This window comes from Mustela nivalis (genome assembly GCF_964662115.1).
Source record: "Mustela nivalis genome assembly, chromosome: 2".
NCBI lineage: Eukaryota > Metazoa > Chordata > Mammalia > Carnivora > Mustelidae > Mustela > Mustela nivalis.
The window spans coordinates 152,585,683-152,606,011 of NC_139021.1; the positions used below are offsets into that span (position 1 = coordinate 152,585,683).

At 40.9% G+C, this 20,329-nt stretch overlaps 1 protein-coding gene across 3 annotated transcripts in view; it reads right to left on the reverse strand.

Moving 5' to 3' along the window:
- Nucleotides 1-7,544: 7,544 nt before the first annotated feature.
- FGFBP3 (fibroblast growth factor binding protein 3) overlaps nucleotides 7,545-20,329 on the reverse strand; it is a 130,380-nt gene continuing 117,595 nt past the window's right edge. For 2 of the 3 annotated variants that reach the window (XM_082721973.1, XM_082721974.1), the window contains one exon: nucleotides 7,545-8,748. In XM_082721973.1, coding sequence (XP_082578099.1) covers nucleotides 7,917-8,669 — 753 coding nt within the window. In that variant the 5' untranslated portion in view covers nucleotides 8,670-8,748 and the 3' untranslated portion in view covers nucleotides 7,545-7,916. Of the gene's footprint in view, nucleotides 8,749-9,041; nucleotides 9,161-20,329 lie in introns of those variants that run through there. The other variant, XM_082721972.1, reaches the window with a different exon arrangement.

Here is a 20,329-nt window from a genome sequence, read left to right on the forward strand (position 1 = left end):
AGATATGGTTAAAAGTTGGCATTTTGTGGGCCCAATAATATTCCTGTACATATTTGCTTTTTGTATTGAAAATTCAGGGCAGGGGTGCCTGGGTGGCTCAATGGGTTAAAGCCTCTGCCTTCAGCTCTGGTCATGATTCCAGGGTCCTGGGATCGAGCCCCACATCGGGCTCTCTGCTTGGTGGAGAGCCTGCTTCCTCCTCCTCTCTCTCTCTGCCTGCCTCTCTGCCTACTTGTGATCTCTGTCAAATAAATAAATAAAATTAAAAAAAAAAAAAGGAAAAGGAAAAGAAATTGCAGGGCAGACCAATGGAATGCCAAGTATAACATGACTAACCATTTCCCATGGGTGCCAAGCAAAATTACATCTCTAAATATCTCTTTCTAGTTAAATAAAATTGAGAGAGGAAAAAAATTAATCAAAACTGTATCCATAGGAAAAGGGAATATGTTTGTGTATAATAACAAAGGACTGATTTTTTTTCTTTCTTTCTTTATTTTTTATTTATTTTCAGCATAACAGTATTCATTATTTTTTCACCACACCCAGTGCTCCATGCAAGGACTGATTTTTTTTGTGGCAATTGAGGGGGGCAGAGAGGTTTATCACTATATGTAATGGGTTGAATCATGCCCCCCCATTCAGTTAAAGTCCTCATCCCCAGTGCCTCAGAATGTGACCTTATTAGAAATAGAATCATAGCAGTTGCAATTAAGATGAGGTCCTATTACAGGGGAATGGGCTTCTTAACTGGTGTCTTTTAGTAAGCTCTGGTATCTTTATAAAAGGGGACATTTAGGGGAGCCTGAGTGGCTCAGTGGGCTAAGCCTCTGCCTTCAGATCAGGTCATGATTCCCAGGTGCCTGGGATAGAGCCCTGTATTGGGCTCTCTGCTCAGGGAGGAGCCTGTTTCCTCCTCTCTCTTTGCATGCCTCTCTGCCTACTTGTGATCTCTGTCTGTCAAAAAAAAAGTAGACATTTTAAAAAGGGGAGTACATTTAGAGACAGACACTTACAGGGAAAATGCCAGGTGAAGAAGGTAGGAATCTAAAAGCAAAGGAATGTCAAATACCACCAACAAAATGACCAGAAGCTAGGAGAGAAAGATGGAACAGATTAGGTCTTATAGTCTTCAGAGGGACTAAACTTGCTGATACCTTAATCTGGACTTCTAGACTCCAGAATTATGAGACAATAAATTTCTATTGTTTAAGCTACCCAGTTTGTGGTACTCTGTTATGGCTCCCCAAGAAAATGAATGGAATTACTATTTAAAGAAATGTAAGTGTAGAATATAACTTTATGGAAGTACTCAGGTGATTTCATCTTTGGGATCATTTCCTATGAAGCTGAAGAGATTTAGTTTTTGTTTGTTTATTTAAATAACAATTTTTTTTAACAGCTTTTCTTTTTTCTTTTAAGTAATCTCTATACCTACGGTGGGGCTTGAACCCATCACCTGAAGATCTGGAATTGCACACTCCACTGACTGAGCCAGCCAGGGCCTCAAGAGATTTAGTTTTGTTCATGAAGAGGGAAGTGGTTACTATGGAAAACAGTATGGAGATTCCTCAAAAAAAATTAAAAATAGAAATACTATACAATCCAGTAATTTTGTTATTGGATATTTACCCAAAGAAAACAACACTGATTTAAGAAGATCTATACACCCCTATATTTATTGCAGCATTATTTATAAAAGCCAAGATATGGAAGCCAAGATATCTATCGGTGAATGGATAAAGAAGATGTGACATGTTTATACAATTAAATATTACTCAGCCATAAAAAGAATGAGATCTTGACATCTATGACAACTTGGATGGACCTAGAGGGTTTAATGCTAAGTGAAATAAGTCAGACAGTAAAAGACCAATACCATATGATTTCATTTATATGTAGAATCTAAAAAAATAAAACAGAAGAACAAAGCAGAAACAGACCTATAAATACAGAAAACAAACTAGTGGTTGCCTCAGCAGAAGTGTGGGGGGATGGGCAAAATGGTTGAAGGAGCATGGCAGACACACGCTCCCAGTTATGAAATAAGTCACAGGAATAAAAAGTACAACATAGGGAATGTAGTCAGTGATATTGTAATAGAACTGTATGGTGACACATGGTAGCTACACTTGTGGTGAGCATAGCATAACAAAGTTGTTGAATCACTATGTTGTACACTGAAAACCAATGTAATATTGTGTGTCAACAGTACTCCAATAAGAAGAGGGGGGGAGTATTAAGTACAACTATACTTATTTTAAATTCATACTTTGTACTATATACCAATGAAAAAGCCTGAGGTATAATTATATTCACATGTGCTAATTTAGAAACATCTTGAAAGGGGCGCCTGGATGGCTCAGTGGTTAAGCCGCTGCCTTCGGCTCAGGTCATGATCTCAGGGTCCTGGGATCGAGTTCCGCATCGGGCTCTCTGCTCGGCAGGGAGCCTGCTTCCTCCTCTCTCTCTCTCTGCCTGCCTCTCTGCCTACTTGTGATTTCTCTCTGTCAAATAAATAAATAAAATCTTTAAAAAAAAAAAAAAAGAAACATCTTGAAAATAAAACTAAGTGAAAAGGAAATTGTAGCATACTACATATAGCATGAGTCCATTTATGTAAGGAAAAAAACAGTATATTTGTACATACATATATGCACTGATACTGAACAATTTCTGATACTTTACACATACCCTAGGTTAAGAACCCAGGACCACTTCTCAGTGGTCTAAGTATCTATCACATCCAGAGGGGAAAAACAAAACCCTAGCGGTTCCCACCAAACTATAGCAGTTGGTGGTTACTGCTATGAAGAGGAAAGGGAGGAGAGAGACAAGCTGAATAGAGATTTTCACATTTTAGTCTACATCAATATTTTATTTTTATTTTTTATTTTTATTTTTTTATTTATTTATTTTAAAGATTTTATTTATTTGGCAGAGAGAGAGAAATCACAAGTAGGCAGAGAGGCAGGCAGAGAGAGAGAGGGGAGAAAGCAGGCTCCCCGTGGAGCAGAGAGCCCGACACGGGGCTCGATCCCAGGACGCTGGGATCATGACCCGAGCCGAAGGCAGAGGCCTTAACCCACTGAGCCACCCAGGCACCCCAATATTTTATTTTTAAATTATTACTATTTGTTAAGTAGGCTCCCTGCCAAATGTGAGGCTTGAACTCACAACCCTGAGATCAGGAGTTGCCTGTTCCACCAACTGAGCCAACCAGGCACCCCTACACATTTGTAGTTTAGAACATTTCAATGAAAATGTCTTTATCAGAATTTTGTTAGTACAAAGTTACGGAAGGCCTTTGAAAGGTCTCAATACCTTTTAAAGTCCTAAGGGCAGGGTTCCTGGGTGGCTCAATTAGCTGAGCCTCTGACCCTTGCTTTAGGCTGAGGTCGTGGTCTCTGGGTCATGCCCAGTTCGGTACTCTGTGCTCAATGCAGAGTCCACTTGGGATTCTCTGTCCTCTCCTTCTGCCCCTCCCCATGCTCACATGCTCTCTAAATAAATAAATAATTAATTGATTAAAAAAATTAAAGCCCTAAGGGCTTATGTCCTCATGTCCTTAAAGCCACAGATTCCATGTATAATAATTTATCTTTTTTTTTTAAAGATTTTATTTATTTATTTGACAGACAGAGATCACAAGTAGGCAGAGAGGCAGGCAGAGAGAGAGAGAGGAGGAAGCAGGCTCTCCGCGGAGCAGACAGCCTGATGCGGGGCTCTATCCCAGGACCCTGGGATCATGACCTGAGCTGAAGGCAGAGGCTTTAACCCACTGAGCCACCCAGGCGCCCCTATAATAATTTATCTTGCAGGGGTACCTGGGTGGCTCAGTCTTTCGGCGATTGCCTTCAGCTCAGGTCACGATCCCAAGGTCCTGGGATCGAGCCCTGCTTCGGGCTCCCTGCTCAGTGGGAGGCCTGCTTCTCCCTCTCCCCCACTTTCCCTGCTTGTGTTTCTTCTCTCTCTCTCTCTCTCTCTGTGTCAAATAAAATCTTAAAAAAAAAAAAAAAAGAATTTATCTTGCAGATACAATTGCACAGGTGCACAATAAAATAATTTCAAAGTTATTTTTATGTATTTATATTTGTTATCTATTGCTGCATAACAAATTGCCACAGTCTTAGAGGCTTAAATAACACATATTCATTATCTCGCACTCTGGGGGTCAGAGACAGCTCTTTGGCTTCAGAATCTTTCACGAGGCTGCAGTGGAAGTGCCATCCTGGGCCGGAGTCTCAGCTGAGGCTCAGCTGGGGCAGAATGTGCTTCCCAGTTCAGAGCTGTTAGCAGGATTTCGTTTCCTGCAGGTGGCAGATTGAGGGCTTCAGCTCCCTGCTGGCTTTCAGCCATAGTCTGTTTTCAGTTCCTTGCCATGTGGGCTTTTTCTTTGGGGGGCTTACTTCATCAAATTCAGCAACAGAGAATCAATAGAGAGTCTGCTAGCCAGAAAAAAGTTACAGTATTATGTGATGTAGTTATGGAAGTGATACTTCATGTCCTTTGTTGCATTCTATTGAGGCTGGAAGCAAGCCACACGTCCTGCCTGAGCTCAAGGAGAAAGGATGACACACGGATGTGAATCCCAGGAGGTGGGATAAATGTAAGTAAATATATATACTTATATGCTCATACGCAGTCTGCCACAGTATATAGCTCATAAAGTTGATAAAAAATAATATAAACATTTATTCCTATTGGAAGAATTTGGATTTCACTTTGATTTCCTTTAAATAGATTTTATTTTGTTTGTTGATCGTGGTCAGAGGTGTTTAGATTGCAAAGACCAAGAACTTAGTTGTTGTTGGTTTTTTAAAGATTTTATTTATTTGACAGAGAGACACAGTGAGAGAGGGAACACAAGTAGGGGGAGTGGGAGAGGGAGAAGCAGGCTTCCCGCTGAGCAGAGAGCTGGATGTGGGGCTCGATCCCAGGACCCAGGGATCATGACTTGAGCCTAAGGCAGACTCTTAACGACTGAGTCACCCAGGTGCCCCAAATCTTTTGTTTTTTAAGTGACCCCATAGTATTGTATTAAGTTGAACCATATAAAATTGTCATTTTTTATAGGTCAAAGTGGTCCAGTAATAGTTTCATACGTATTCTGTGAAAGTGAAGTGTATACAAAATGACCTCCTGTGGGTGAAAGACCGTAAGAGGGAAAAAAAAAGCCAAGAAGTCCAGTTTGACAACGAATGGCTTATTAGGGGAACTTAACAGAAGCCAAGTCTTGGGCTTTGCAAAACCAGTAGATCTCCTTGATCCCACCTCCCTTAACACCTACTTTTATAGCCCTGGAGGCAGAGAGTACATGTGGGGGATCACCCAGGGGGAAAATGCTTTAAGAATAGGTGAGTGTCATAGTCAGAGCAAGGATGTTATGCCCCTAGGGTGTGCTTAAGGGTGTGGTTAAACAAAAGGAAAGAATGTGGGAGAGAAAGGACCTGTGCTCATGGAGTTTTGAGGTCACAGTACAGTCATTATGGTGGATTTGTCCAAGATGGCTTTAGTTTGGTTCACACAATATGGTTCATCTAACATAAATGAATTGCAACTTCCTTAATCAATTTCCAATTGGTTGCAGTTGTTTCTAATTTTTTGCCAATATAAACAGTGTTTCTTTTTTTTTTTCTTTAAAGATTTTATTTATTTACTTGACAGACAGAGATCACAAGTAGGCAGAGAGGCAGAGAGAGAGGAGGAAGCAGGCTCCCTGCCGAGCAGAGAGCCCCATGTGGGGCTCGATCCCAGGACCCTGGGATCATGACCTGAGCGAAAGCAGAGGCTTTAACCCACTGAGCCACCCAGGTGCCCCTCTTTTTTTTTTTTTTTAAGATTTTATTTATTTATTTGACAGACAGAGATCACAAGTGGACAGAGAGGCAGGCAGAGAAAAAGAGGAGGAAGCAGGCTCCCTGCTGAGCAGAGAGCCCGATGCGGGACTTGATTCCAGGACCTTGGGATCATGACCTGAGCCGAAGGCAGCAGCTTTAACCCACTGAGCCACCCAGGAGCCCATAAACAGTGTTTCTATTAATAACTTTGTATATGTTTCGATGTGTCCTTGTACTAATAAGCCTTAGGATGAAAATAGAGAATTCCCAGGTTAAAGAGTATGGATGTTTAAAATTTTGCTAAAATAAACTGCCAACTTGTCTTCCATTAAGGTTATACCAATTTATACTCCCGGAAGTGTTACCTGAGAGTTCTTGTTTTCTGGAGCCTTCTACCGTGTAGTATACATTTTTTCCTTATGCCATATTGAAGCACAGACATTTTTATGATTTGCCCAGAATGAGATCTAGAGGCAAAGCTGGGAGTTGGCTCAAACATTTCAGATTAATATCATTCTTTTCATCATTTCATTTAGGGTTTCACACATTTTCTACACCTGTTTTTTGAGTTACATCAAAGTTTACCTCAAGCTAACATCTTCCAGGTGGGCTTCCCAGATAACCAGACCTACACTCACCTTTCATCTTTCTAATCTCTTACATGTAGAAGCCTAATTTCTTTGGTTGTTCTCATTGGTTTCTAAGGGTTTCATGGGGTAATCCCAAATCCCAGCTTGTTGAAGGCTACTACTCTGTCAGGGTACCCACTGTGGAGGCCGAGAAAAACCAAGGCCATCCCACCTCAGGTTTAGCTTTAGCATAAGTACAGCCATCTTAGCTCTGGCAGCCATCTCAGACCCCTGTGCCCAAGAGCTGAACTTTCCCCTACTTTACTTTAGTTCTAAGGACCCCCACCCTGCTTTAGTAATAGGAAGCCCCACCCTGCTTTAGTTCCAGAGACCCCCCCACCCTGCTTTAGTAACAGGAACCCATAAATACCCCTGCCTTAACTAAGCTCGGGGTCCAAGTTCCTTCTCCGCTGTGTTGGGTATACTTGGGCCCAAGCTTAAGCTTGTCAAATAAACCCTCGTGTGATTGCATCGGTGTTGGCTCCTTGGTGGTCTCTCGGATGCGAAAACTTGGGCATAACACCCACAGCCCGCTTCCTCAGCCCCAAAGTCCTGGGCACCTGGCCCAGTATCAACAATTATTTGTTTATTGTTTAATTAAGCCATTTTTAAATGTATCATTCTCTAATGGAAGAAGATGTAATAATATTTATTGGGCACCTATTACAATGTAATATGTAAGTAGGTAAATACATACTTAATTTCAGCTATTTTTTAAAAGTGATAAAAAATTTAAAAAATTTAAAAAATATATGATCAAACACAAAGAATTCTTTTTAGAAACCGACCAGAGCACTACCATTCTTAAGAGGTCAATGGGAAAGTTTCAGAACATAAGGCATCCCTGTATTTAAAAATAGCACTTCTAAAAGAATCCAAGGGCAGCCAACCTGAAAATCTTCTAACTGGAGGTAATTTTGATTTCTGAATGGCTTCTAACCCAATAGAGGTCATCTATGACACCAAGCAGTACCCAAGTTCATACTAATGCCAAAAGGTGGGGAGGGGGGGGAAAGGTCGGAATCTTGTCATCTGACTGAGTGGGAAGTCACTAAACAATTCAGTCTGGCTCAGGTTACCAATTGCTGGTGATTACATTTTAATATGTGTGTTAAACAATATACATTGTATCCTGCTTCCCACATGAGACAACATAGCTTTCGTCACTTTTTCCCTCTTATTTTTTTTTTTTTTTCCCCAGCCTTTCTCTGTACTCGCCTCTCTCCCAGTCTACAGTTTTTGTACACTTAAGGTACTTTAGTACCTACTTCTGTTTCCACCATTTCTTCTGCTCTTCATCAGGATCGGACTTTTCAAAAAGTTAAACGTCTTTGCTATCTCAGAGATTCTCCACACCCCTTACACTCCCAACCCAAGGCCCATGCCCTCCCATCCCCCACCCCCAGCCCCCAGCCCCCCACCCACGTTCTTCCCCAGGCTGGCAGCCTCAGCCATTCCAGAAATTGACAAAGAAGTTGCAAAGGGAGTGCCACTTCTCAGCACAGTAGGTCTCCGTGAGCTTCGCGTTCTCGTCCAACCCGTCCGGATCAGGCCGCGTCCCCAGGGGTCGCTCCTCTTCTGGGTCCGAGGTTGCCTTCCTCTTGCCCGCTTTGGTCTTCTCAGAGGGCTTCCCTCTGGGAGACTTGCTCTCGGGAAGTCGGGACCCTCCTGCGGGACCGGGAGCGGGCTCCCGGAGCCGCCCCCGGCTCCTTGCTGGGGGCTCGGGATCCCGGGCGAAGACTGCCGCAGTGGGGCGCACGGGTGAGGACCCGTGGGGCACGAGGCGCAGCTCGGCTCCGTGGCCCTTCTTGCCTGCGCACAGGCGAGCCTTGAGCGGAGCCGGGTCCTGGCACGGCCGCCTCTTCTTGCGCAGCCCGCCCAGCACCTGCTTCCAGTAGTGGGGGCCGCGGGCGACGTAGGCGGCGCAGCGCTCGGGCTCCCCGCGGTAGGCGCACTGCTGGAGCGCCCCGGCCGGGTCCCGGCAGCTCAGCGCCAGCTCGCTCCCCGCCGCGGGCCCTGGGACGCGCGGCAGGAGCTGCCAGCTGCACGCGTGCCGCTCGGGGCTGACGAAGCGGCCGGAAGAGCCGCCCGTGGGACCCGAGGCCAGCTCGGCCGCGCTGCCAGCCGTCCCCTTGGCTCTCCGGGCGGCCACGAGGAGGCAGCCACCCAGCAGCAGCAGCAGCGGCCTCAGAGGACTCATGGTCTGTGCTCAGGTCGGGTCTTCGGGACGCCTGGGCGATTCAGTGGTGCCTGGGCCGGCAGAGCCACATCCCTCGGACCTGGGGACAGAGGCAGAGACTGCTGCTGCAAATGCGTCTTCCCACACCGTCTACCATTCCCACACGCTGGTGTCCAGTAGGCAGCAGCAGCCTGAGAAGAAACTCTCTGAGAAAATCGCTTACTGTCTAAATAACCGTTTAATATCTTTTTGAAACCCGGTGCAAAGACGAAAGCAAAGCGAGGCCTGAAAATCGCCACCTTCACCCCCTCCCTTCTTCACCCTCCAATAAACTACAAAATCATTTCAGATTGTTTTTTGGAAACATGCATTTTTACTGCACTCTGAACTTACCGAGTTCTGGGAGAGGTGGTGGAGTCCTAGCAGGGTAGAGGGAATGACTGCATGAGAGATTAGTCCGTTTTTGCCAGCTCCCAGTGAATGAACATGTAATGAATGGGACAGGAGGGGCCTCCCCCACTCTGCCCCTCCCAGACTTGTCTCCCACTGGGAGATTTCCCACCGCCACCACACGCAAAAACACACGCCCCAAATGTGTGAGAGAAGTGACACTGTGACATGAAATATAAATCTTGTATTTGTTTAAAAGAATCACGCAGATTTTAACAGGTCATTCTTTTCTTTCCAGTTAGGTATTTAATCATACAAACATGAAGTTAAACAGAAAGATCTAAGTTTTTAAGAGTTAAACAAAAAAATTCATATTAGAAACAAAACCACTGTCAATATTCTCAGCCAGGCACTACATTCTCTTCATATCATTCTGAGTTCTGTGTTCTCAGCCAGATGTTGATAGTCTTTCTTATCCTAACAATGTAATTTTAATCCTAATAACTGCTAACAACTAATAAAAATATACCCTCATTTATTAACATACTATAGTGTCCCTCAGTTCATCCAGGGGTGGGCATTCGGGTTTTGGATTATTTTTAGATATTATAAATCAATTATAAACTACTTGCAAAAATTAGAAGTTTAAAAAATAATTTATTTAGATTATAGTTACAAGGTAACATTATCAATTCAAGCGGTATAATCTTTAAGAGTTATTGTGTTCTTGCATCTTGAGAATCTTATATTTAAGCAAAGCATAAAATATTCCATCATCTTTTTAAAAAATGTTCTCAGTAACAAATTTTTTTTCATTTCAAGAGTTTTTATACTGCTTTACAATTGTTTTATACATGTGAGTAATTTCCTAATTACCCAAGATGTCAAGAAGTCTCGTTATATTATTTCCCAATGTTTTCTTGCAGACTATTTTCTATTACTGAGCTCACTTTTAATATTGTATTTGAACAGTTACAATTTGAATACTACTATAAAAACCAAAATATTTCAGAATTAGAACATATTTAAATATATATTAGCATATATTAAATATATAGTAGTGTATATTGACCTAAGAAAGGAAATTTTACTACTCTTGTGAGATTAGAAAGATTAAATGACTTACCAAGGTCACACATCACTTAGTGATAAAGCCATATGCCACCTAACTTTCAGTTATCAATAATCTTTACATTTCAGGGGTGCCTGGGTCGCTCAGTGGGTTAAGCATCTGCCTCTGGCTTAGGTCATGATATCAGGGCCTGGGATGGAGCCCTTCATTGGGCTCCCTGCTTAGCAGGGAGTCTGCTTCTCCCTCTTTCCGATCAAGCACTCTCTCTCTCTCTCTCTCTGTTTCTCGCTCTCTCTCTGTCTCTCAAATAGATAAACAAAATCTTAAAAAAAAAAACACTTTACATTTCAGCTTTGTATTATTACATCGCTATCATTTTCAAATGATACGTTTTTGTTACATCAAACTGATTTATAATGAAAAGCTATTAGTACGTATTAGGTTAATAAATAGTAATGTAAGTTTCATAAACAAGAGTAGTTCACTAATGTTCTTCAAAGATGCAAACCTTCTCCTTCCCAGAAAACTGTATCTGTGGGAGTAAAGCACTGATGAAGAGAGTTAGAGGCTTTTGTCTGCTGCGTTGGCTTTACTTACTGTGATAGCTCCCCAACTGAATTGGAAGAGTTTTCCAGCTAAAGAGTGACATCTTGTGACATTGCATGTTAATTACAATGAAAAAGTTCTTTACCTGGAAAGTCATCATCAAGAGGGAAATTACAGAGACCCAAGTTTTCTGTCAGAAACATTGTTCTCTGAGGAAAGGGGACACACAGATGTGCTTTGCCACATCAGAAAGTGGTATGTCTTACCACAAGGTAAATTTTAAGATTTTACTTATTTATTTTGAGAAAGAACTTGCGAGCGCAATCCAGGGTGGAGGGCAGGGACAGAGGGAGAGAGAGAATACCAAGCCAACTTTCTTCTGAGCACAGAGCCCAATGCAGGCTCAATATCACCACCCTGAGATCGTGACCTGACCTTAAACCAAGAGTCCAGCGCTCAACCCATGGAGCCACCAAGGCGTACCCCTCCAAGTTACTTTTTGAAAACTGTGGTAAAAAATATATATCACAAAATTTGCCATTTTAACCATTCTTCAGTGTGCAGTTCAGTGGCATAAGTACATTCATACTGCTGTGCAACTATTACTACCATCCAGCTCCAGAACATCTTTTATCTTCCAAATGTAGCCATTAAACAGTAACTCCTCATGCCTTGCTTCCTCTACCTCCTGGTAACCATCATTCAACATTCTGTTTCTGAGAACTTAACTGCTCTAGGCATCTCACAGAAGTGGAATCATACAGTTTTTGTCCCTTCATGACCAGCTGATTTCACTCAGCATGATGTCTTCAAGGTTAGTGCATGTTGTAATGTTTGTCAGAATTATCTTCCTATTTAAGGCTGAGTAGTATTCCACTGTATGTATACATCACATGTTGTTTCTCTGTTAATCAGTCAATGGGCTCTGCAGTTGCTTCTGACTTTGGGCTCTTGTGAATAATGTGGCTTGAATATGGCTGTACCAAAACCCGTTTGAGTTCCTGTTTTCAATTCTTTTAGGTATTTACACAGAGTGGAATTAATGGTTCATATTATAATTTTCTTTTTAGCTTTTTAAAGTAAGGATTTTATTTATTTTTTTTAAAGACAGAGTGCACACAAGAGAGCGAGAGCTAGTGAGTGAGAGAGAGAGCAAGCATGGGGGTAGAGGGGCCGAGGGAGAGAGAGAAGCAGACTCCCAAATGAACAAGGAGCCTGATGCTGTGGGGCTAGATCCCCCGACCCTTCGATCATGACCTTAGCTGAAGGCAGATGTTTAACTGACTGAGTCACCCAGGAGCCCCTATGTTTAACTTTTTGAGGAACCCCTGTACTGTTTTCCATAATGCCTGAACCATTTTACCTTCCTGCCAACAGTGCACAAGTGTCCCTATTTCTCCAGATCCTTGCCAATACTTGTTACTGTTTGTTTACTTGCTTGCTTGGTTTTGTTTTCATAATAGCCATCCTGATGGGTGTAACCTGATATCTCATTGTGGGTTTCATTGATATTTCTCTAATGATTACTGATGTTGAGCATGTTTTTTATCTGCTTATTAGTCATTTTTATCTCTTCTTTGTAATATGTCTGTTGAAGTCCTTTGCCCATTTTTCAATCAGGTTGTTTTATTTTTGTTTTTGTTGAGTTATAGGAGTTCATATATATATATATTCTATATATATATTCTAGATACTATATATTCTAGATATTAATCCCTTTAAAATTTTTTTAAAGACTTCATTTTTAAGTAATCGCTACAGCCAACATGGGACTCAAACTCCCAACTCTGAGACCAAGAGCTGCATGCTCTACCGAGTCAGACAAGCATCCCTAAATATTAACCTCTTATGGATATATGATTTGCAATATTTTCTTCTATTCTGTAGGTTGTCTTTCATTCTGTTGACTGTGTCCCTTGATATATAAGAGTTTTAAATTTTGATGTAGTCCAAGGGGAGACATTTTATTTTTTTTTATTTTTATTATTACTATTTTTAAATTTTATTTATTTGACAGACAGAGATCACAAGTAAGCAGAGAGGCAGGCAGAGAGGGAGGAGGAAGCAGGCTCCCTGCTGAGCAGAGTGCCCAACATGGGGCTCGATCCCAGGACCCTGGGATCATGACCCGAGGTGAAGGCAGAGGCCTTAACCCACTGAGCCACCCAGGCGCTCCAGGGGAGACATTTTAAAAAATATTAGGATGTGAGATATGTAAGAAAGCATGAAATGAATATTTCAATATTAACTTAAAAATTAATCCTGGGGGGCGCCTGGGTGGCTCAGTGGGTTAAAGCCTCTGCCTTCCACTCAGGTCATGATCCCAAGGTACTGGGATCGAGCCCCCCGTTGGGCTCTCTGCTCAGCGGAGAGCCTGCTTCCTTCTCTCTCTCTGCCTGTTTCTCTGCCTACTTGTGATCTCTATCTGTCAAATAAATAAATAAAATCTTTAAAAAAAAAGAAAAGAAAAAAATTAATCCTGGGCTGCCTGTGTTAAGCGTCTGCCTTCGGCTCAGGTCATGATTCCAGGGTCTTGGGATTAAGTCCTGCATTGGGCTTCCTGCTCATTGGGGAGCCTGCTTCTCCCTCTGCCTACTGGTCCCCCTGCTTGTGCTTACTCACTCTCTCACTCTCACTCTCTCTCTGACAAATAAATGAAATCTTCTAAAAGAACTCAAAAAATGTTAAAAAAAAAAATCTCGTTTGCACCAACGATCCAACAGCTGTTTGGATTCATACCATATGCTACCTAATAGTTTACAATGAGGTGAATTTCGTGATAATTTAAGTGATTAATTTCTTAGTCCTGCCCTGTGAATAGTAGGAAGGAAATATATTACCATAACAACTATGTTGCACCTCCTTCCCTTCTTCTAGAGAAGGTTAGCTGCAGCACCTGACCCACAAACTTCTATGGTGAATAGGCCTCCTGCCTCTTGGTCTTTCTTTCTTTCTCTTTCTTTCTTCCTTCCTTTCTTTCTATCTCTATCTCTGCACCCATTGTGGAGTTTGAACTCACTCTGAGATCGAGAGTTGCGTGCTCTACTGACTGAGCCACTCAGGTGCCCCAGGTTTCTTAAGACTACATAACTCTTTCTGCATGTAAAATCAGCTTTGCATAGTTCAAGAGTCTAATTTTCCTTGTTTCATCAGTATTTGCCAATTGTGCAAATTATAATGTAAGCTTTTTAGGCAAGGATAACTTTTTTAGTTCTTTTGTAACTAAAAGAACTCTTGTACCTAATACAATGCTCAAGGCAAAAAGCTGGTTGCTTGAACTCTCGCTCACTGCTGGTAGGAGTGTAAAGTGGTGCAATCACTTTAGAAAACTGTTTGACATTCTCTTACGGAGTGAGTTACGTACACTAAGATCCAACCATCCTTCTTCTAGGTATTTACCCAATGCAAATGAAAACTTATGACAACAGCCAGACAGGTAAAAGGATATTTAAAACACTTTATTCATTGTAATAGCCCCAAAGTGGAAACCACTTAATTATCCATCAAGTGGGTGGATAAACAAAGTATAATAAAAATCTGTTTTTTACTTAGCAGTAAAAAGGAATGAACTGCTGCAGCATGCCAAGAGTGTGACTTAATTTCAAAACCACTGTGTTGCTCCAATGAAGCCAGGCACAAAAGAGCCCATATTGTATGACTGAATCTATATGAAGTTCTAGAGCAAATGAAACTAATCAACCGTGGAAAAAAATTAGAATAGAGGTGCCCTTGAGGGATGAGTGCTGCTTTGTGTTACCCAGGAAGGGATATAAAGGAACTTTCTAGGGGTTATGTATGTCTATATATTATATATCTATATTCTAAATTTTCTGTATATTTTATTTTGATAGAGGTTTAGGTTACACCTAAGATTTATACATTTTATTGTATGTCAATTTTACCTAAAAAAGAAGCCAAATAAATAATTATTCAACCCAATTTAATGATATCAATGTTGAGTGTTTAGGGCTGAAGTGTATTGATGTTTGCAACTTGTTTTTTTTTTTTTAAATAAAGATTTATTATTTATTTGACAGACAGAGAGAGAGAGAGACAGATCACAAATAGGCAGAGAGGCAGGCAGAGGGGGAGGAGGAAGCAGGCTCCCCGCTGAGCGGAGAGCCTGATGCAGGGCTCGATCCAAGGACCCTGAGATCATGACCTGAGCTGAAGGCAGAGGCTTAACCCAATGAGCTGCCCAGGCGCCCTGCAACTTGTTTTTAAATGTATAAAAAATCTGGACAATATGAATAGAGGGAAATAAATAGTAGTTATGTTCTAAAGCTAATAGAGTAAAATATTAATTGTAGAATATAGGTCATTGGCATATGGGTGTTCACTGCATATTTTTTCAACTCTCATATTTTTGAAATATTTTACAATAAATGTAAAAAATAGAAAATAACAGAAACAATTTTAAAAATTATATTCCTACAATTAAGAATTAACATATATTAAAATCTTGTTATATTTGTGTTCCACATTTTTTTAAGGAAAAAATGTCACATAACTTTTCCATTTTCATTACCCCTATCAAATCCCATTTTCCTCCTGCCCCACTCCCAGCCAGGATAACCTGCATTTTATCGTAAGTTTGGGGCTTATTCTTTCAATACACTTGTATTTTTAGATTGATTTATGCATGTATATGTAAAGCTCATGTCAAACATACTCATTGCAGGGGCACTTGGCTGGGTTCAGTCTGTAGAGTGGGCAAACTCTTAATCTTGGGGTTGTTAAGTTTAAGCCCCACATTGGGTGTGGAGATTGCTTAAAAATAAAATCTTAAAAAAAAGGATACTCATTTAACTTCATTTATAATAATGTAAAATTGGAAAAACCTAAGTATCAGTCAGTAAAGAATGAATAAATTATGGATTTTCATATAATGGACTAGATCTTGGAAACATAATGTTAATTAATTAACTATGAGCTTATAAATGATACTTTTTGTTCTTTTTTTTTTAAGATTTTATCTATTAATTTGACAGACAGAGATCACAAGTAGGCAGAGAGAGAGAGAGGGAGGGAAGCAGGCTCCCCACTGAGCAGAGAGCCCGATGTGGGGCTCAATGTGGGGCTTGATCCCAGGACCCTGGGAGCCTGACCTGAGCCAAAGGCAGAGGCTTTAACCCACTGAGCCACTCAGGCGCCCCAACTTTTGTTCTTTATGGATACACATATATTAGCAAAATGATAAAAACATGGGACAGGAAGCATATACACAAACTTGATAGGTTATATCTGGGAAGGTAGGGAGGAGAATGGTATTATGGCCTTTTGCACCATATATATTAAGGAAAATTTGAAACAAAAAGAACTTTAGTCAAACTCTCTTCCTCCTCCAGCTTTATTGGATAGTTTAAAATTACATTTCTATTTTCTAGGACTTCAGTTGCTTTTTTCCATCTGACTTTTAAAAACTGAAACACAGTTGTCTAAGTGATATAGTATACAAAAATAACAGCTTGATTTCCGTGAAGATGCATTTCTCTGCAATTCCTGAATAACTCCAACTTATGCTAACTCTGAGCATAAATGTTTACTCTGGGTTTTAGATGTAGTCTTTGAAAAGTGTGTTCTAAACCTTTGCCATCACCTTATGTATATCCAGCCTAATACTGTGATGAAGTTGTTCCTGTTTAAGCCTTTATCCCAATTTTTCTCACACAGCCATTAACACACACATTTGTCTTTTTATTTTGTTTACTCCCACTCAACTGTATATTCTATGTAGGGCCTGATACAGATGTTACTTGATATTATCTAATAACTACCGAGGTCAGATAATCCAGGGCCATTGTTATGCTAAAGTTAAAGTTATTTATGAAAACTCATAGATACTCCATAATTGGTTTACCTTCCTACATGGGAACATATCCAAGAAACCAAAACAGGCTTACTGGTCTGACTCAACTCTTCCCATTCATCAATCCCTATTCACCAGTGGGGGGGGGGAGGGGTTCTTTAACAAAGAATTATACATAACACCTCTAGCAAACTAAACAAACTTTTTTGTTTGTTTGTTTTGTTTTTGGTAGTTAAATGCAGAAGTTGGTTTTTTCCCCATCCTTTCTCTTTTTTTACATGGCAAGTAAAACTCACTGTCCTGGGAGTAGACTCTGCCAACCTTTGGCCAGTGAAGAGGATTCAGAGAAAATAGTGTGACCTTCAATCAGAAAAAGGAGAAGCAACAAAGGAAAATAATTAAGCTGTGACTATAGTCATGCATTCCCGTGCAAGGTCTCCTCACTTGCCACAGTGGTCAAGGTCAACTTCACTTGTTCTCCTGCAGTTGATGGCTATGTAACCAGTCTCACCACACCTATCGCACTCACTTTGGGGCAGTCTTTTTGAATGTGTCCAAACTGTCCACAAGAATAGCGCTTCTGCTCATCCTTATGGTCACGGTCATGAGCCAGATGGCCTGGTCTGCTACAGCTGTAGCAGAATTGCGCTCTCTCTCAGGATCCTGACAGTCCTTGTTTATGTGGCCACGTCTACTGCTATTATAGCCAGGTATCCTCATGAAGACCACAATCATCTGCAAGATAACCAGACTCACCACAGTGATAACAGGTGTCTGGAAGAGATAAGGAACCAAACTGGAAACCTCTATGAAGGTTTCCACCTCTGCCATGGCTTCTTATTCCAAGACCACAGCCTCCACCTGTAGGGCATTCCTGAGCCTCATAGTCAGATCGTCCACACTGGAAACACTCATTACTGCTCATGGCTGTAGTTAGATCTTCAGTATCTGAGCAGGGATGCAGTGGTGGACACTCAGACACAGGACCAGGAAGGCCTGCCATTGATTTTTTGAAACCACTTTTCTGGTGATAAAGTATAATAGCTAATATTTATTTAGCAGTTAGTATTTTTTAAGTGTATCATATCTTGCTCATTTAATCCTTACCATCACTTTACAGAGTATAGGTTCGTAATCCATTATTTACAATTCTGAAACTGGAAAGGGTCTAAAAACCATATTTAAAAAAAATTCATTTGGCAGCAAACCTGATCTGAACTGGCTTGCAACTATTTACAGTCTTTGCTTTATTCCTCTTAGTATGGCTGACTATTCATACCTTTTGCTGTGGAGCTATAAATGTATTTGATTATAGGATGCTGCCCTAGAAGCTGTTGGGGTATGATGTAATACAAGGTATATGAGCTGGATTACTAAATCCAATCAAAACCTAAAATTGAAATCAAAATCTAAAAGAATTCTTGGGGCACCTGGGTGGCTCAGTGGGTTAAAGCCTCTGCCTTCGGCTCGGGTCATGATCCCAGGGTCCTGGGATCGAGCCCCACGTTGGGCTCTCTGCTTCCCTTCCTCTCTCTCTGCCTGCCTCTCTGCCTACTTGTGATCTCTCTCTGTAGAATAAATAAATAAAACCTTTAAAAAAAACAATTATTAATTCAGAAAACCACCTGGTAGGCATTTCAAATACGAATTGTGGACCAACTGATGATCGTAACCATTTTACAGATGAGACACAGAAGTTAAGTCACTCACTCAAGATCATATAGTTAACCAAAAGAAAAATCAATGTAGTTAATAGTATTTTTGCATGCTTATTGTGACAGTCACTTGGTTAAATGCCTTTAATTCATTATCTCATTTAATACTCACTACCACAATAGGAGGTCCTATTATTTTTTAAGATTTTATTTATTCATTTGACAGAGAGAGAGAGAAAGAGAGAGAATCACAAGCAGGCAGAGAGGCAGGCAGAGAGAGAGGGGAAGCAGGCTCCCCACCAAGCAGAGAGCCTGATTCGGTACTCCATCCCAGGACCTTGAGATCATGACCCAAGCCAAAGGCAGAGGCTTAACCCACTGAGCCACCCAGGTGCCCCAGGAGGTGCTATTATTATTCCCATTTCACAGATGAAGGAACTGAAGCTTAAAAGGGTAAAACTCCCTTAACAGCTGTGTTAAATGTGGTGAGGAAGGATTTAAAAACAAGATGGACTGACATCAATATATTTGATTATTACACTACCCTTGCAAACCTATGATACTAGCCATTTCCTGTCTTCTAAATATTATTTTGAACTATATATCTACTTACCTCTGAATATTAAAGAGAAAGATTTCTGATCAGATTATTTTATTCACATGTTAAAGCTCTCCTATGACTTCCTACTGCATCTAAGTAAAATCCAAATTCCTTACAATGGCCTCTATCTTCTAGTTCATCTCTCCACACAGCAGAGTTCCCTTAGGCTTTTACACTTCCTCTACCTGGAATTCTCCCCAGATCTTCACACAGCTGGCTCCCCACTGTTTTTCAGGCCTGAGGTTAAGTGCCTCCTTGGTTTTTCCCTAATTACCCAGTCTAGAGTCTCTAATCATCCTATTTATCCCATCATTCTGCTTTACATGAAATATAAACATGACATTTTCTTGTTTACCTGTTTACTCTTTTTCCTTCCATTAGGATGTAAGTTTAACCAAATGAGTACCCTGAAGCTCCAATCTCTAGTAGAGTTCGGCAAATGGTAGGTATTAATTTTGGTTGAATAAATGAATGTAGTACACAATCAGTTAAGTAGTACCTGCTTTTTTGTTTCATTGGTGGGAAATATATTGAGAAGGTGGGTGTGAGATGACTGTGAAATGTGAAGATACTTGAACATCAGCTTAATTGGATTTTGTCTAACAGTACAAACAGTGCCTAGTGAAGTGTTAGGACACAGAGCGGGTGCCATATATATTTACTGAATGAATGAACAACAGTAAGTATTACTAACTTGGATCGTGGGCAAATTAAACTTTCTGAGCTTAGTTTCCTTACCTCTAAATTAAAGATTAATAGGGTGCTTGGATTGCTCTGTTAGTAGGGCATGTGACTCTTGATCTTGGGGTTGTGAGTTTGAGCCCCATGGTGGGTGTAGAGATTACTTAAATATAAAATCTCAAAAAAAAATAAATTGAAGGTTAAAACTTACTTTACCGGTCGGCCTAGAAATTATAGGAGATAAATCATGCCAAATGCTTACCACATAGCAGGAACTTGTTTGTTTCTTTTCCCTTACATTTATAAACTACTTTATGGTTTACAAAGCTCTTGTAAGCTTTCCTAGATACATGACATCATTTTATTCCCATAACCTTCTATAGTACTTCTCACTAGCTTCATTTTATAGATGAAAAGCAGACTCAGGTGTTGAGACATAGATTCTTCAGGTAATGAGAAGCCAGTGGGCAAATTTTATACGCAGAGTGACATGATAAAAGCAGTGGTTTTGTGTGTGTGTTTTAAAGATTTTATTTATTTATTTGTTAGAGAGCACAAGCAGGGAGAGCGGCAGACAGGGAGAGGAGCAGGCTCTCAGCTAAACAGAAGCCCGAGGTGGGGCTCATTCCCAGGACGCTGGGGTCATGACCCCAGCAGAAGGCAGCCGCTTAATCAGGCACCCCCAAAGCAGGTTTTTCTTTTTCCTTTTTTTTTTTTTTGAATACGGATCTGTTAGCGGCCTCAAGATGGACTTGACTTTAAAAGCTAGAGAAACAATACCTTAGCTACTATCATAAAAATCAAGTTTAAGATGGTAAGGACTTGCACTAAGTGACAGAAGAATGTTTAAAAGACTAATGAGTTAAGCAACTCAATAGCCAGATAAGGCACCAAAAAAAAAAAAAAAAGTCGGGGTGGGCTGGGAAT